General features: G+C 35.4%; 2 protein-coding genes and 1 pseudogene across 13 annotated transcripts; all 3 read left to right on the top strand.

Moving 5' to 3' along the window:
- The first annotated feature begins 212 nt into the window (after positions 1–212).
- LOC146951238 (heat stress transcription factor A-5-like) lies at positions 213–4,723 on the top strand. Of its 10 annotated transcripts, none has more exons than XM_085747184.1 (6): positions 213–396; positions 730–769; positions 841–962; positions 1,078–1,350; positions 1,913–3,169; positions 4,511–4,723. In XM_085747184.1, exons 4-5 carry the CDS (start codon positions 1,114–1,116, stop codon positions 3,134–3,136), a joined length of 1,461 nt encoding a protein of 486 aa, XP_085603310.1. In that variant the 5' UTR covers positions 213–396; positions 730–769; positions 841–962; positions 1,078–1,113; the 3' UTR covers positions 3,137–3,169; positions 4,511–4,723. The 10 variants fall into 10 exon arrangements, with proteins under 10 accessions (XP_085603310.1, XP_085603308.1, XP_085603306.1 ...); XM_085747182.1 differs by having other exon boundaries at positions 699–769; positions 841–901; XM_085747180.1 differs by having other exon boundaries at positions 699–769.
- LOC146951237 (heat stress transcription factor A-5-like) lies at positions 4,320–7,849 on the top strand (annotated as a pseudogene). Its single transcript, XR_015027829.1, has 5 exons — positions 4,320–4,445; positions 4,511–4,597; positions 4,644–4,783; positions 5,466–5,744; positions 7,035–7,849. The product of XR_015027829.1 is annotated as a heat stress transcription factor A-5-like (transcript).
- A 3,114-nt stretch (positions 7,850–10,963) lies between these two features.
- Positions 10,964–17,048, top strand: CRS1 (maize chloroplast splicing factor-like protein). Of its 2 annotated transcripts, none has more exons than XM_085747177.1 (9): positions 10,964–11,701; positions 12,577–13,096; positions 13,479–13,609; positions 13,968–14,324; positions 14,409–14,565; positions 15,423–15,715; positions 15,854–15,913; positions 16,328–16,500; positions 16,692–17,048. In XM_085747177.1, exons 1-8 carry the CDS (start codon positions 11,006–11,008, stop codon positions 16,376–16,378), a joined length of 2,265 nt encoding a protein of 754 aa, XP_085603303.1. In that variant the 5' UTR covers positions 10,964–11,005; the 3' UTR covers positions 16,379–16,500; positions 16,692–17,048. The 2 variants fall into 2 exon arrangements, with proteins under 2 accessions (XP_085603303.1, XP_085603304.1); XM_085747178.1 differs by having other exon boundaries at positions 14,953–15,715.
- Positions 17,049–17,365: the final 317 nt, after the last annotated feature.

The following is a 17,365-nucleotide window of genomic DNA, read 5'->3' as shown; positions in this document are numbered from 1 at the left end:
AGTTGAATTTTAGTCCCGACTTACTAATCTTTCCAAAATTTCTCAGCAATTTCTAATCATTTGAGTTTTGGTCCTAAATCAAAATAATTACTGATGTGGCACGTAATTAGATGTGTGGCAGTGACATGGCAACAGCTGACAGGGCTAGGATGGTGCTGACTCAACAAACACGACACGAGTTGACCATTTTTACCTAATGTTCTTAGACCATTACGAAAAGACCAATACATCCCTGCCTTCTTTCTTCACCCTCTCTATCTTTCCTCCACCGATTACATCCTCCTTCTTCCCCGAACTCCGCCGCACAAAACAGCTCTCTGCCTCCAAAAACGAAAGGCTTCTCCGACGTCAAGAACAATAACACATCCACCGGAGCATGACGCAAAACCTTATTTGGTAGGTTGTGCTTTATTCTATTTTGTTGTTTAGGTTTTGAATTGATTTGTTGTGTTGGGTCCAGTTGCAATCCTGGATTTCGACTGTTTTCATTACAGTAGCAGGTGTGCATATAATTGCTTAGTTTATCTTGAAATAGTTTTAAGGTAACCTGCTTTGTGTTGAGCCTTCATGTTTTGTGTGTTGCATCTGTGGTTTGTTTGCACCTTAGTTTTTATGTATAAAATTAGATCTGTGAGTTAGTATTACCGCTGAATTTTACATGCTAGAGAAAATGCCTTGTAATTTTTGTCTATAACCAGATCCAAAATAATTCCATTTTTGCTGCTAAAGTTGCTGTTCGGACTGAGAAAAGGGAAGAAAGAAGGCAAGGGTAATTGTCAGGGGTATTTTGGTCTTTTTCTCACGTGTCTGTTTTTATTAAGCGTAAAATGGTCATTTCAGGGGATAAAATGCTGAGTCATCAAAATCCTTACCCAGTCAGCTAGTGCCACGTCATTGCCACGTAAGTAATCACTTGCCACATGGGCGTTCAGATGTAATTAGGACCAAATTTGGGAGGATTAGTAAGTACAGGGTCTAAACTTCAATTGAGCCCATTTTGCAGGGACTATAGACATATTTAAACCAAATAATAATAATCCTTAGTTGATTTGTGTCTGGTACTTGTCTCATTGCTAGCAAACGCCAACAACGACCAGTCTACCACACGACAAGATGGATGGTGCGCCGCTATCCTCATCTGGCGGCGGCGGAAACGGAGGAAATCCGGCGCCGTTTGTTCAGAAGACGTATGACATGGTGGACGATTCTGCGACAGATGATATCATCTCGTGGAGCTCTATGAACAACAGTTTCATCGTTTGGAACCCTCCTGAATTCGCTAGGGTTCTCCTCCCAACCTATTTCAAACACAACAATTTCTCCAGCTTCATTCGTCAGCTTAATACCTATGTATGTATCTCATTTGCAACTCTCTTCCTTCTTAATTCATTTATTCTCCATTGATTGTGTCTTAATCGAATTTCGGTTATTTTTATTCATGATTATTGGATATGGATTGCGATAATCGTTACTTGATTGATGAATCAAATGAATTAAGAAGAAAGTGATTATCCAGCAATTTAGTCTCTAACATCTTAATAGCAGGGACTAAATTGACGGATGCCATATACTTTAGACATTGGTTATTATATTTATGTAGTCAAGGGACTGAATTGAAGAGGGAGTGATAGTTTAGAGACTAAATTGATGGTTTACATTGAGATTGATATCTAAGTTTTAGATAGGGTTGAAAAATAGAAATCATGCACTTATGGCAATGATTGAAAACTAAGGCCCAATGCCAGATTTGCTTCTCGAAGTTTGTACGTGTGTAATAAAGAATATTCTTTTAAAGATTTAATGGTAAATCATTATAAGAAGGCTGTGGATCTTATGGCTTAAATGATAAATAATTGTTTACGGGTGTAGGTTTTAATCTGTTATGGTTTATTTATGTGTGCTTTATTATCAGGGATTTCGAAAAAAAGATTCGGAGCGTTGGGAGTTTGCTAATGAGGAATTTATAAAAGATCAAAAACATCTTTTGAAGAATATACACCGTAGGAAACCTATCCACAGTCATAGTCATCCTCCGGGTTCTGCTGTTGATCCAGAAAGGGCAGCTTTTGAGAGAGAAATAGAGAAGCTTTCCCAAGAGAAAAATTTTCTCGAGTCCAGTGTCTTAAACTACAAGCATCATCAGTCAACAGCAAAGTTTCAGCTGGATAATTTCCAGCAGCTATTGGATGGCATGGAGATTAGGCAGACACGTGTGTTAAACTTCTTTGAGAAAGCTCTTCAGAATCCTACTTTTGTTGATCGTCTTAAGCGCAAAATCGAATCCATGGATGCGGCGGCATGTAATAAGAAAAGGCGGTTGCTTCATGTTGATCACGTGCAGCCTGTTGCTGCAGGTAGCTTGATTGACAATCATAGCAATTTCAGTCTGGAATTTGAAAATGTTTTCCATCAAGATTTCTCGAATAAACTCAGACTGGAATTGTCACCATCTGTCTCAGACATGAACTTGGTATCAGGCAGCACACATGTTTCAAATGAAAACGAGGAAATCCTGCAGAAAAAATTGTCTGAAGGAGAACTGACCGAAATGCAGACAAGAATTGACCTTGCTTTTGCACCTGAAACATTAGAGCTTGCAGATCCTGGGGCATCTTTTGCTTTTAACATGGATTCATGTTTATCACGACGAGCAACAACTACTGAGAGCCCAAATCTTCAATCTTTAGAGCCAAGTAGTGAAGAAGGTGATAGTTATATATCCTGCCAACTAAATTTGACTCTGGCATCCTGCACATTAGAATTCAACAGGAATTCATACTCGGCCAGGTCACCCCAGATAGACTGTCAAGAAATTGGCAATATGGCAGAATCAAGGGTTAACGCCAGTGGTAAAGAATCTGAAATTGGAGTTTACTCAAACCGAAATGTGGCTAACGAGGTTCTCAATTTAGCTTCACCGCAGGAGGATTCAGGTAGCCTCCAAGTCAAACCAGCTGCTCCAAAAAGAGTGAATGACTTGTTTTGGGAACAGTTCCTCACTGAAAGACCAGGCTGTTCGGAAAATGAAGAGGCAATATCCGACTATCAAGCAAATCCATGTAATGAGCAGGAAGAAGGGCAGTTAGTTCATGGAATATCCAGTAACATCAAGAATATGGATAATCTCACCCTTTGAGCATGCTGTCTTGCAACACTTGTTATACTACTGGTATGTGAGACTCTCACATTTAATAACATGAATGTGACTTGAAACTTGTTAACAAGTTGTGTTGCAAGGAGGCTGAAACTATTTCATGCAAAAATATGTTTAACCTTTTTAGAATGAAGCATGCATTGCCAGTTAGCTGTTTGACAGCCTTCTAGATATTCAAGCTCTTAATTGTTTTCACAATAGTTTTGAATATGTACAAGTATTGTCAGTTCATATATATTCTAGTTTTGAATGGTTTTCACAGGTATTGTGAACTTAAAACGTCTTTGACTATGCAGTTTTTAGTCATGTTTGCTCAAATAGCTATACAGTTGTTGGGCCTTTTAGTTTAGATTTTAAAAAAGTAAGTTTTAATGTTTTACATGTTTGGTTGTAAGCTTCTTTCAACTTATGCTGAAAATCTTTTTGTTAAAAAATTATTTTTATGCTGAAAATTTGAAAATGAAATAACCATTTTGATTAGATTTTGAAAAAAATATTTTTTTAATTTGAAAATGAAATAACCATTTTGATTAGATTTTGAAAAAAATATTTTTTTTATAGAAAATAGAGAAAATTGGAATTTATGGTGTCTGTTTTTTCAACCTTATTAAAAAAAAAAACTATTTTGACATCCACAGTTTTTCAACTTGAATACCTTTTCAAATATAGTCTATGTTTTTCTTAAAATCTCTAAAGAATCCTTCAAATTATAAATAAGTTTTTCGTCCCAATAATACAGCAAATTTTGATTTTAGTCCCTAAAATATAAAATGAGATTTCTTTGTCCTCACAAAATTTTTTGTTTTGTTTTTGGTCCTAATGGATATAATTTTGACTCGTTCTTGACATTTTTGGAACATTATTATATGAACATACAAAGGTTGAACATAATAAAGGGACATAACGTGAGCATATCTCGAACATAAAATAGTCACAATCTTGACATTATTTTAAACACAAATTGGTCATTAGGGACCAAAGTCAAAACAAATTTTTTTGTGAGGATGAAAACATTCTGTTTTATATTTTAGGGATTGAAGTCAAAATTCACTATATTTGTAGGGACAAAAAACTTATTTAACCCAATTATTTATATCAAAATCACTTTTATTTTAATCTATAACAAGAGTATTGGTCCAGTTCAAATCAGACTGCAATACAATTTTAATAAAATCAATTGATGAAGTGGTCAATTTCTGGTTCAACCGGTTGGAACCATGGAACCAACCGGACCTGCCAGATTTTTCAAACACTGCTTTGCTGTTGCTAGTTCAACCACTTGAACTAGCCGGTTCGACCAGGTTTTTAAACACTGCTTATCACTAATGGTTAGTTGTTTCACTGACATTTGTGCAGGATTTATAGCCATTTATGCAACTCTTGTCAGCCGAAATGTGGATTGTTGTTTGATTCCAGAGTCACCCTTTTACCTTGAAGGACCAGGTGGGCTATTGGAGGTCATTCATTCAGAAAAGATTGAGAAAACAAGGATACATAGTTATAGTAATAGCTGAAGGTGCAGGTCAGGAGCTAATCCCTTCTAATGACACATCTATTGAGAATAAGCCAGATGCTTCATCGAACGACTTGTTTCAAGATGTTGGTCTGTGGTTATCTGAGAAAATTAAGGTAAAAATCTCAAAAGTTTATCCTTACCATTATGGTCAATGCGTTGTTTCTTTTTCTTGCACGATTATACAAAAAAGTAATTTAATTTAATTAGTAGATTTTCATGCTGTAAAATTTTCAATTAGTTTTTATATTTAAATGTTTGTTTCTGTTGTAAGATCATTTTGCAATATGTAAAAAATTTATTTGGTCTTTTATTTTATTTTATTTTTTCTTTTTTGTAACAAATTGATCATATATGTCATACAATATTTACATTGTTATCCGATTATCATTCAACTTCGTTAAAAAGTCTTTACATTAACCTTGATAGATTCAAGAGTGTTTATGACACCAAACATGATTCTTTACACACATTTCTTCTTTTTGTTTCTAAATTCGAATGTAATTTTTTGGATAAATGTTTCATAAACAACATTATAAATCAAATAATCGATCAATTTTGTTTCAAACCAGAACCGAATAAACACCGATGAATTCTAGTTTGAAAAGGAGTGAATTTAGACCCAATAACTCAACATTAAACGTCGACATAAATACTTTTTGACTGACTTTAATGAAAAGAGAGTAATGGTGAAAATATTCTAGTACTTAAAAGATCAACTTATTGCAAAAAAAAAAAAAAAAATTGACCTAAAATAACCCTTAGTTGATTTTTGTCTGGCAATTGTCTCATTGCTAGCAAACGCCAACAACCAGAGACAAGAGACAGCCTTCGAGTCAAATGGATGCTGCACAGCCATCCTCATCCACCGCCGCTGAAAATGAAGGAGGTCCGGCACCGTTTGTTCAGAAGATGTATGACATGGTGGATGATTCCGCGACGGACGATATCGTCTCATGGAGCTCTACCAACAACAGCTTTGTGGTTTGGAACCCTCCGGAATTCGCTTACGTTCTCCTTCCAACCTATTTCAAACACAACAATTTCTCCAGCTTCATCCATCAGCTCGATACCTATGTATGTCAATTCTCTTCCTTGTTAATTTATTCTCCAGTTTATCATATATGGTTCTTTCAATGTGTTTTTATTTGATTTGATTGTTTGTTGTATTTTTGTATTTGCATTATTTGATTGTGTCTTAATCGAATTTCGGTTATTTTTAATCACAATTATTGGATATGGATTGCGATAATCATTACTGGATTGAGGAATAAAACTGCTTCGTGAGATAAGAATTAGGAAGGCCTTCAAATTTGGAGTCTATCTAGGGCAAAAACTTAGTTGCGGGTTAAAAATGTTGCGACTTGAGAATCTTGAAAGATGGAGTGATATGAGATATAGGGCCTGTTTGGATAAACAGCTTATTTGCAGTTTATAACGCAAGCACTTATCATGATAAGCGCTAGTTTCTAAGCTTGCATAAGCTATTTTTATAGCAAAAGATAAAATAACGTGAAATTGTTTTTGTATGCTATGAGTTGTTTTTATAAGCTATATTGAAGAACTTGTGAAAATAAGTTGAAAAAAGCTTATGAAAATTGTCATAAGCTGTTTTCATAAATTCTCTCCCAAACAGTCTCACAAAACTTATTAGATAAGCTAAATAATTCGTCAATCCAAACATGCCCATAATCTTATTTTTGGGTGTGTGGGTGTGTGTGTGTCTGTGTGAATTGGTGGGTGATATAGACTCTATTCACTCAAGAAAGCGATGAATAAATTTCCGCAGCATCCTGATCTTGGTAGTGGTATATCCGGTGAATAAACCATCAGTTTAGTATTTGAACTATCACCCTATCTTCAGTTTAGTCCCAAAACAATATAAATATAATAAGTAGTTCCTAAAGTATTTGAAATGCTTCAATTTAGTCCCTAGAGTATATGAAATCTATCAATTTAGTCTCTAACATCTTAATAGCAGGGACTAAATTGACGGATGCCATATACTTTAGAGATTGATTATTATATTTATGTAGTTAAGGGACTAAGTTGAAGAGGGAGTGATAGTTTAGAGACTAAATTGATGGTTTACATCGAGATTGATATCTAAGTTTTAGATAGGGACATAGGGTTGAAAAAATAGAAATCATGTACTTATGGCAATGATTGAAAATTAAGGCCCAATGGCAGATTTGTTTCCTGAAGTTTATATGTGTGTAATGAAGTTCTTTTAAAGATTAAATGGTAAATCATTCAAAGGTTGTGGATCTGATGGCTTAAATGATAAATAATTGTTTATGGGTGTAGGTTTTAATCTGTTATGGTTTAAAATCTGTTATGGTTTATTTATGTGTGCTTTATTATCAGGGATTTAGAAAAATTGATTCGGAGCGTTGCGAGTTTGCTAATGAAGAATTTATAAAAGATCAAAAACATCTCCTGAAGAATATACACTGTAGGAAACCTATCCACAGTCATAGTCATCCTCCGGGTTCTGCTGTAGATCCAGAAAGGGAAGCTTTAGAGGAAGAAATAGAGAAGCTTTCCCAAGAGAAAAATTCGCTCGAGTTCAGGTTATTAAACGCCACGGTTGATGTTGAATCAACAAAGTTTCAGCTGGATGTTTTCGAGCAGCTACTGGATGGCATGGAGAAGAGGCAGACAAGTTTGTTAAACTTCTTTGAGAAGGCTCTTCAGAATCCTACTTTACTTGATCATGTTAGGCGCAATATCGAATCCATGGATGCGGCGGCATATAATAGCTTGATTGTCGATCATTACAATTTCAGTATGGAATTTGAAAATGCTTTCCATCAAGAATTTTCGAATAAACTTAGACTGGAATTGTCACCATCTGTCTCAGATATGAACTTTGTATCAGGTAGCAGTAGCACACATGTTTCAAATGAAGATGAGGAAAGCCTGCAGAAACATTTGTCTGAAGGAGAACTGACAGAAATGCAGACAAGAACTGAAAGACCAGGCTGTTCAGAAAATGAAGAGGCAATATCCTACTATCAAGCAAATCCAAATGATGACAGTTGAAACTTGTTAACAAGTTGTGTTGCAAGGTGGCTGAAACTATTTCATGTAAAAATATGTTTAACATTTTTAGACTGAAGCATGCATTGCAAGTTAGCTGTTTGACAGTGTTCTAGATATTCAAGCTTTTAATTGTTTTCTCAACAGTTTTGAATATATACAAGTTCGTATATATTCAAGTTTCGAAAGGTTTTCACAGGTATTGTGAACTTAAAAAGCCTTTGACTATGTAGTTTTTATTCATGTTTGCTTAAATAGCTATACAGTTGTTGAGCCGTTTAGTTTAGATTTAAAAAAGTAAGTTTTAAAGTTTGACATGTTTAGAGTAAGTTCGTATATATGTTTTAATGGCATAGCCTTTAACAGTTTTAGTGGTAGACTATCTAGAAAATACTTCCCAATGTGGAAGGCATTGATGTCTAGAAAAACCAAGCTGTTTCAAAGGTAAACATTATCCAATTTCAGGTTCTTCAATATGGTCAACAGCTGTAGTTTGTAAAATTCTAAGAGTCTTCAATTCCATCGACTTCTCATCTAATCTTCTTGAAGGACAAATGCCAGAGATGCTGATGGACTTCAAAGCACTTTATGTTCTCGACTCTTAAAACAATCATTTCTCAGGTGAAATCCCACCTTCTAATTGTAGTAGGCCACAACAACTCTTTGAGATCACATAGAGTGTTTCATCATCAATTTTTGTCATTGGCAAACTCAACAACTCCAGTTAGGAACTTGGAAGTTCATCCCTAGTAGGTTCACTCTTGGACAAGATGTCAAGTTCAAATGCGTAATTTTACAACATCTCCTTAAAACTTCAATACATTCAGAAATGCCCCAACAAGAGCTGATGTCAAGTAGCTGCAAATTTGGGAAGATGGAAGCAAACGTTTTTATGTTTTCATCATTCAACAAAATCTATCAAATAACTATACTTCTGCATCTCTCTCTACACTCAACTTTCCAATACACGTGTCTTCCATTCTTATCTCATCCAGGAAAGGACACCAAAATTTGATATTTATATAGATTTTTTTTTGAAAGAATCATATTTATATAGATATAGTGTGTATACACCATACTTTTATTATTTTATCTACTATTATATCTTTGACAAAATCTTATTTTATTACTTTAAAATCTCAATTTATAATAAACAAATTAAGATTTGAATATTTAAAGTGAGTATGGTATAAAAGTGAGTATGGTATTTTTTTTTGGTTACAAAGCTAAATGGAAAAAGAAAAGAAAACAGAAAAAAAAACAAAGCTCAAAGTCTTGGGAAAGAGGTTCCCATAGCATCCAACTTGAGCATATCAATAATTTCTGGAGGCGCGGTAGAATAGAGCAAGAAGTTGCTGTCCAAAGAGGCTCCTAGCTTGGCCATGTAATCAGCACATTGGTTACCCTCTCGAAGCGTATGTTGGATGTCGTAATTGCGGGAAGCTATAATGTCCTTGATATCTTGAATGAGGACAGCGTAGGCATGGAACTTTGATGTATCACCTGTTATAAGCTTCACGGACAGCTGAGAATCTGTAAAACAAACCAGTTCTTCAAGTCCCATGTCTATTGCTAAGCTTAATCCTTTGAGAATGGCTGTCAGCTCCGCTAGTAGTACACAGGCCGTGTTGGGAAGGAACCCTGAGAAACCTGAAATGAAAAGTCCGGCACTGTTTCGAAGGAGTCTGCCAAAACCAGCACGAACAGGCATGCCCAAACAGCTCCCATCGACATTGAGGATGTGACAAGGATAGTTACCGGTGTTCCATCTGTAAGGAGAGTTCTTGCTATGTCATCAGCATAATTTCGAATTGTAGTACATAACCGGTTGATGGACCAGGTTTCGTTGTTGAAGCACATTTGATTGCGATGTCTCCACAACCACCACAGAGTAGCAAGGAAAATGGTGGGACTGGAGCATTTAGTGCCAGCTTTGATCCATTCCTGCGGACTATTCAAAGAGAAGAAACTTTGGTTTGTAAAATCAAATTTTTGCCAAATGCTGTAAGAGAATTTACAGTCGCGAATGTAGTGCATGAAGCTTTCATCCTCTTCACCGCACCTTCCACAAACAGCTGAAGCGGCAACATTTCTATGGTGGAGCAGAGCTAGAGTCGGAACCGCTTCATGGAAAGCCAACCAAATAAAGAATTTGTATTTCTCCGGTACTTGCAATTTCCAAATCCAAGACCAAGTGACATGAAGTGCAGCAGCATCAGTTGGTTCCGTAAGTGAGAGAAGCCAAGAGTAACCGTTTTTCGTTGTGTAGATGCCATTTTTGTCATGACTCCAAACAAAAGCATCTTCAACATTTTGATTGAAATTTGTGTGGAAATTATTGATAGTGTTTGCAACCGGATCCGGGAGAGTAGTGTAGAGAGCTTGAGTATGCAGCCCATTGAAGGATACGACGTCTTTGACTGAGAGATGGATATCATGTATGTCTATGATAGGAACCAAGGAACCCAGCAACCCATGAGGACTCCAATTGCTAAACCAGAAAGAGGAGGAGTCTGAACCTGCTCGCCAAGAGTACCCATCTTTGAGAACATTTTTTGCCCGGATGATAGAAGACCAAGAGGGAGAACTAGTGTTGGCAGCCTTGGATTGAAGGATGCTAGCGCCCTGAGAATATTTGGAAGAGAGGAGGGGCACCCATAATTTGTTTGTTGATTGGACCATGTCCCAAACTAATTTTCCAAGAAGACAAGTATTAGCATGCCTGGCTGTTCTGATACCTAAACCTCCACAACTTTTAGGAGAAGTGACTTTCTTCCAATTAACAAGATGCATTCCCTTATTGGTAGACCCACGCCAGATAAAGTTCCTGGTTGTTTGGTCAATGCTATCGCAAATGCTTTGAGGTAGCCAATTGATTTGCATGTAGTAAGACGGGATGGAGGATAAAACAGAGGAAGCTAGGGCCAGTCTACCTGTTCTATTTAGAAGTCTGTTTTTCCAAGAAGCAAGTGAGTATGGTATAAAAGTGAGAAATATTTTAAGTAATTTAATTTGGCCGATTTTTTTTTTGAATTTTTGAGACCTTAAATGGGTGGCAAACTCTCGTAAGAGTTTTAACAATGTTATATGTCTAAAATTGAATTCGAACTCATGACCATGAGTACATGTACATTAAAAGAAATATGTATTGTCTCGTCTAAATGCGTATGCGGAGGCTATATAATGAGTAATAAAAACAAAATCCATTAAATAAATAAATAAATAAATAAAAAGAATCAATAACAGAACACTGCAGTTGGGTTTGAGGATCAGACATAATCTCGTATCCTATCATCATGCTCTTCCTTAACTATTCATGTTCTGTCATTCACATTTCTTCTTCTTCTTCTTCTTCTTCTTCAAACAACAACAACAACCACCTTAATCACAACAAACCCAATTCCCTTTCAATTCCTAACAACGATGATGATAATGTTTCTGTCAAATTCAAATCCCCAACACCTCCATGGATTAAGGCTCCTCTTCTTCTCCAACCCCACCAACTTCTCAATTCCAACGTTGAACCTAAACAACGTGACCATTCTGATAAAGCTTTAACCGGTAAAGAACTCAGAGGCAAAAAAGCCTTAAAGAAAATAGCCCACAAACTTGAAAGCCTTCACAAGACTCAAACTCAAATGGGTTCTCAAAAAGTTGAAAACTTTGGGTCTAGTTTGGAAAATTTGATGGAGAATGAGAAGGTTGTGAGAAAAGAAAGAATGCCATGGGAGAGAGATGAGAAGGTTAATTTTTTGAAGGTGAAAAAGGAAAAAATTGTCACTGCTGCGGATTTGACTCTTGATAAGATGTTGCTTCAAAGGTTGAGGAGTGAGGCTGCAATAATGAGGATTTGGGTCAAGGTTAAGAAAGCTGGTGTTACACAAGATGTTGTGAATCAAATTAAAAGGACTTGGATGACTAATGAGCTTGCCATGGTTAAATTTGATATCCCTTTATGTCAAAATATGGATAGAGCAAGAGAAATTGTTGAGGTTAGCCTTCTTTCTCTCTACTCTTATCTTCTAACAAGTGTCAAAACCGACTTGTAAGGTAAAAACTGCCCTCACATATACATTTGGAGCATGATCAAAGTGACTTGATAGCATAGGGGAAAGCTGATAGCAGATGGCCCAACATTTTCGGATAGGCTCTGATACCATGTTAAACTTTGGGTTAGACCTAACTGAACCTTAGAAAGTCGACTTGTAAGGTGAAGACTGCCTCACTTATAAACACATTGTTAGACCATTAGTCCATCACTCATCTAATGTGGGGACTCTTTAAAACCAATTGCAAACCAGCATCTGTATGACTTTTAAGGTAGATATGATTAACGTCAAATATTTTTAGTGATCCAACAATTATGATTAATTGAATTGATAGCGTAAAAAATGTTATATTGTCGGTGCATATCAATTAAATCTAAGAAATATAGTTTTCAAAACCAAACTAGTTTTGCTAGTATGTCTATAAATGTTGAATATTGAATTTTGATGTCAGCCTCTATAACTAACTCGTTGAATGTCAGTGTCTTGATACTGTTATACAAATAAGATATACTGCTATTGTCAAGTTCCGCATTAAATGGGATATGGGCTGGAAATGCGTATATAAATGGGAGACATCCCTCAACCTAAATTTTAAGATGGTATCACTATCGGAATCCATCCAAGATTCGTTGGACTATCCGCTATCGGGCCACTTTGGTCATGCTCTTTATGCATAATTAGCTGTATGATTAATCTTCTAATATCAAATATCAATCAAATTGCTTTGACTTGTAGATAGTTATTCGGTTTTGTGCTATATGTATCATCCTTCCATATTATGCGATGGATATATTAGTGTTCATTTCATGTGTGAATAGACGAAGACTGGAGGCTTGGTTGTATGGAGTAAGAAGGATGCTCTTGTGGTTTATAGAGGATGCAACTATAAGTTGACCTCTAAAGGTTCTACGAAGATTGATACCGGTTATATTCCTAGTCGAAAAACAAATTCTTATGAAATGAATGGGGTGAAGTTGGCCACCAAAGGTGATCTTTACCGGGCTGAATCCGACCGAAGTACAAGTGAGCTACCGAGCTGGAATGCTGATCATAAGCATTCTCTATCAACTGACATCCATGATATGAACTACCAACCGGCCAACGGATCATTGTATGAGAGGGAATGTGATAGATTATTGGATGGTTTAGGACCTCGCTTCATTGATTGGTGGATGCACAAACCGCTTCCGGTAGATGCTGACTTACTTCCAGAAGTGGTTCCTGGATTTGAGCCACCACTTAGGATTTGTCCACCTCATGCTAGTGCAAAACTAACGGATGGTGAACTAACATACTTCAGGAGGATTTCTCACCCTTTACCAACACATTTTGTCCTTGGTAGTACCCTCCTTCTTGATGCAGTTCTTCAATTTCTTTATCAGTCTAAGAATACATTATAGATATTGATTTTCTTGTTTTATGCTTGATGCTGAAAAAAGGGTTCAATTTTTACCAAATAGTTACCAATATTCATCATCTTAAAAGGGTATAATATCAATCTAATGCGCATACATGGCCTAGCAGTGTCGGTATCAAGAATAATTGATTTAAGAAGGATGACTCAATCAGTAACTTTAATAAGGAAATCATAATTAGTTGGTTGTAAATTAATAAATGCTTTGGAATATGGAAAAGAAAACTTCTAGCAGAACTGCTTCCATGCTTATCCTTCCTTGTATGCATATGGCTAATTAATTCTTTTTCTATCTTTAATATGAAGGAAGAAACAGAGGACTTCAAGGCTTAGCAGCTGCTATCTTAAAGCTGTGGCACAAGAGTCATATAGCAAAAATTGCAATCAAGTATGGAGTTCAAAATACCGACAATGAAACAATGGCCAATGAACTGAAGGCAAGTCTCATAGAAAATTTACTTTTCATTGTGTGTGAGGTGCAAGATATCCTAGACTTAGGGTGTAGTTTTGGTCAATGATATCATGTATACGGGCTTGTGTTTTCATGTTGCGTTGAGTTGGATTGTATTAATTTCAAATGATTGGTAAAGATTTCAGACTCTCTGTAGCAAGCTAAAGTCAGTCGTTGAACCAACAATGTTTGTTTAGATTAGCTTGTATACATGTTTTATGTTCAATAGTCGCGGAAGACTCATAGACTGCGCCGCTCTTTTGGCTTGTGTATTAGTTCATGTACTGGTTTCAGTTTATGCATTGAACATCCAATAAGAATAACTTTGATGTTTTACAATACAGCGTCTCACCGGAGGTGTTCTATTGTTGCGGAACAAGTTTTACATACTACTATATAGGGGAAATGATTTCCTTCCAAGAAGAGTTGCAGATTTGGTAGAGAGGAGAGAGTTGGAGCTTAAAAGTTGTCAACTTGATGAAGAAGTTGCGCGGATGAAAGCAATTCATGCATTTTCTTCTATTGATGAATTTCCACTGCCACAAGGCACTAGTACAAGTGGAACTTTAACAGAATTTAGGAACATCCAAAATAAGCTTGACGAAATGAAAGAAGTCAATGTAGATTTAAGCATTCCACTGGAAGCAGAAATACATAGATTGGAAAAGGAATTGAAAGAGCAACAGCGTAAAGCTTTCATTGTGAGATTTGGTTTATCAACTTTTTCCCTTTGCATTTGTTATATTCTGTCACACTCTTAAATTAAATAATATATGGTTCTGCAGCTTAACAAGAAAATAGAGAGATCAACAATGGAATTATCAAAGTTAAATGCTGCATGGAAACCTTCTGGGGAGGATGTAGACTTGGAAATAATGACAGATGAGGAGAGGGAATGTTTCCGAAAGATGGGATTGAAGATGAGAAGTTGTCTAGTTCTTGGTAAGGCAATTTCAGTATTCACTTCTTGAGTTTCGATTGGACGCTGTATGTTTGTCTGTGTGACCTTTTTTGTTGCGTTTTTTTTTGGTTTTAAGCATAATCAAATGTTTTGTTTCTTAGCAATTCGATGTCATGGTCGTATGATTTCATTTAGTTAAATAACCTAATTATTGAGAAAATTTTACAAGGTTTTTCCTTTGATAATTACAAACTACCACTTAGTTACAATGTGGAGGGTGTAAATACGGGTAGATTAAATACCCATTTTGGTCCCTAAAATTATACGACCATCAACCTATTCCTCTACATTATCAATATTATAAAATGATCCCTGAATCTGTAAAAAATATTTATTAATCAAGTTTCTCTCTCTGTTGATATTTGTAGGGACTAAATGACATTAAATTTGTAAGTCAAGATGTATTTAATAACAACACAACCAGAGGGACATGCCTGATTAAAAGTTTGTAATTTTAGGGATCATTTTGAGAATATTTATAATGCAGAGTATTAGGTTGAGGCGATCCTACAATAATAAGGACGAAATTGGATATTTGCTCAATCCCGCAGTGCCGCTTTCGAGAAACCTTTGCCTAACCAACAACTTCAGAGGAATTATCTGATTCTTTTAACATTGAATCAAAAGAAAATATTCATGTATCTGTACTTAACCACAACGGAGCAAGTATAACTTTTTTTAAACCGTGTTGACAACTAAATTGATATTTAATACAAAAGCATAATCTCAGTTTCAATTTTACCATTAATACTTATCTTTCCAAAATGCTGCTATTATATTTAAGTACTCGCCTGTAATATTTCCCACTCTAAGAAGCTACATTCAACAACGAGTGCAGGAAGGCGAGGAGTTTTCGACGGTGTATTGGAAGGACTACATCAGCATTGGAAACACAGGGAAGTAGCAAAGGTCATTACGATGCAGAGACTAATCAGTCGGGTCATCTACACTTCACACTTTTTGGAGAGAGAGAGCGGAGGAATTTTAGTTTCAGTTGATCAACTAAAAGAGGGATATGCTATTATTATTTACCGTGGAAAAAACTATAGTCGGCCGTCAGAAAAGATAGCGAAAAATCTTCTAACCAAAAGAAAAGCACTGCGCAGGTCTCTTGAAATGCAGAGAATTGGAGTAAGTGATTTTAGCTTTTTTGCATTCATCATTCTCCTAGTTTTGATTGAAAATTTGCATCCTATTTCCTTTATACGTATTTTTCATTAATTAAATTTCTTTTCCCATTCAAAACTGATTTGCCTGCTGTTGTTGCAGTCATTGAAGTTTTTTGCTCATCAGAGAGAGAAGACAATCTCTGATTTGAAGCTGAAACTGGTAAGTTCCAATATCTATGCTTGAAAATGACATTCATATATAAACTGTAACAAATACTCTCTTTGTTCCAAAATAGCTGCCGTCCTAGGTTTTTTCACAGGTTAAAAAACACTCTAAATAAATTATAGAATGTAGCAATTTTACAAAATTAACCTTATAGTTATCACCCATCGTCATAAATATATAGTGAAATATAATGACTTGAAATTAATACAGACAATATTCATTTAAAGGTAGAATTGAAAAAAGTAATTAATGCACATTGAAAAAGAAACACGACACTTATATTTTGGAACGGAAGGAGTAACAAAGTTGTCAGTTCAATTTTGCCCTTTTCATTTGACCAGAAAACGTGGGCTTCAAGAGAACTTTATTCGTCCTACTGTATAACTGAGATTCTTTTTACAATTTTAGGAAACCCTTCAGAACAGAAAGGAAGCTGAGACCAGACAATATGAAAATTAATGCATGCATGTCTAAGAAGTCTATCAAGCAGCAATTGCTCTTCAATTGTTTACTCATCCATGTTTGACGAGATAAGACATATGAAAATTTCGACGAGCTTCAGCAAGCAACATATTTTGGCAGTAAGCTTTCAATATAAGAGCATTGTAAAGATTTCTTGTTTGAGCTCAAATGCGTAAACAAAAAATTTCTTCCTATATTAAAATGTTAATCCAATATCAGTCTTCTACCTTTGGATAGAAATATTAGTTCTGAATAATATTTTGCATACATGTTTAATTAAATGATTGATTACTCTAACTTGTTTTCTTAGAGAAATGAAGTGGCATTTTCTGCTGCTGTTTGGAAAACTTGAAAAGCTATTCTGCAATGAGGAAAAGCACAGACATACATATATCCTGCAAGTTTACTAAAGGTAGATTGAAGAACTTTTTTGTAGAGAAATGAATGTTTTTGTTTATAAGAGTGGAGCAATTGAAGTGGGGTTTCACTTTCAGAGTGGTTAAAGACGAGGCAAAACTTTTGATTCGTCTTTAAATGCCAGCAAAATTTATGTAAGATGAAGTTGAATAATTTGAAAATGTATAGTTTGCATTTAGAAGCTCATAAATATTTTTTACCTAGTGGTTAAATATGTTGTAAGATTGCCTTCATTATACTCTTTGTCTCATGATAAGGTGTTTTTTATATAGTTTTTCGCACAGATTAAGAAAAATCATAAATAAATGAAAGAGTGAAATGATTTTACGAAGTTATCATGATTAAATTGAGTGTTTGCAGATAATGTAGTTTTCTCTAGTAAAAATTGTAATTCTGCTCCAAAAATTGGAATGTTTTGCAGTCCATTACTTTCTTCTTTCGCTACTTTCAAACTAACAGGAGATTCAAAATACTTATGGTGACTACTCATTGTAATGAAACTGATAAAAAAATCACAATTTATTACAAAAAAAAATCCTCGGTTAACTATTGTTGTTAACAGTAGTT

Source organism: Medicago sativa, chromosome 2 (genome assembly GCF_051527215.1).
Source record: "Medicago sativa cultivar Bolivia chromosome 2, Bolivia_mono, whole genome shotgun sequence".
NCBI classification, from domain to species: domain Eukaryota; kingdom Viridiplantae; phylum Streptophyta; class Magnoliopsida; order Fabales; family Fabaceae; genus Medicago; species Medicago sativa.
This window is presented reverse-complemented; position numbering and strand designations above follow the sequence as displayed.

Coding starts and splice junctions, on each gene's coding strand:
- LOC146951238 (XM_085747179.1), top strand. CDS start 1,114: ATGGATGGTGCGCCGCTATCCTCATCTGGCGGCGGCGGAAACGGAGGA. Junction 1,351..1,912: donor TTCGTCAGCTTAATACCTAT/GTATGTATCTCA, acceptor CTTTATTATCAG/GGATTTCGAAAAAAAGATTC.
- CRS1 (XM_085747177.1), top strand. CDS start 11,006: ATGCTCTTCCTTAACTATTCATGTTCTGTCATTCACATTTCTTCTTCT. Junction 11,702..12,576: donor GAGCAAGAGAAATTGTTGAG/GTTAGCCTTCTT, acceptor ATGTGTGAATAG/ACGAAGACTGGAGGCTTGGT. Junction 15,914..16,327: donor CTGATTTGAAGCTGAAACTG/GTAAGTTCCAAT, acceptor TTACAATTTTAG/GAAACCCTTCAGAACAGAAA.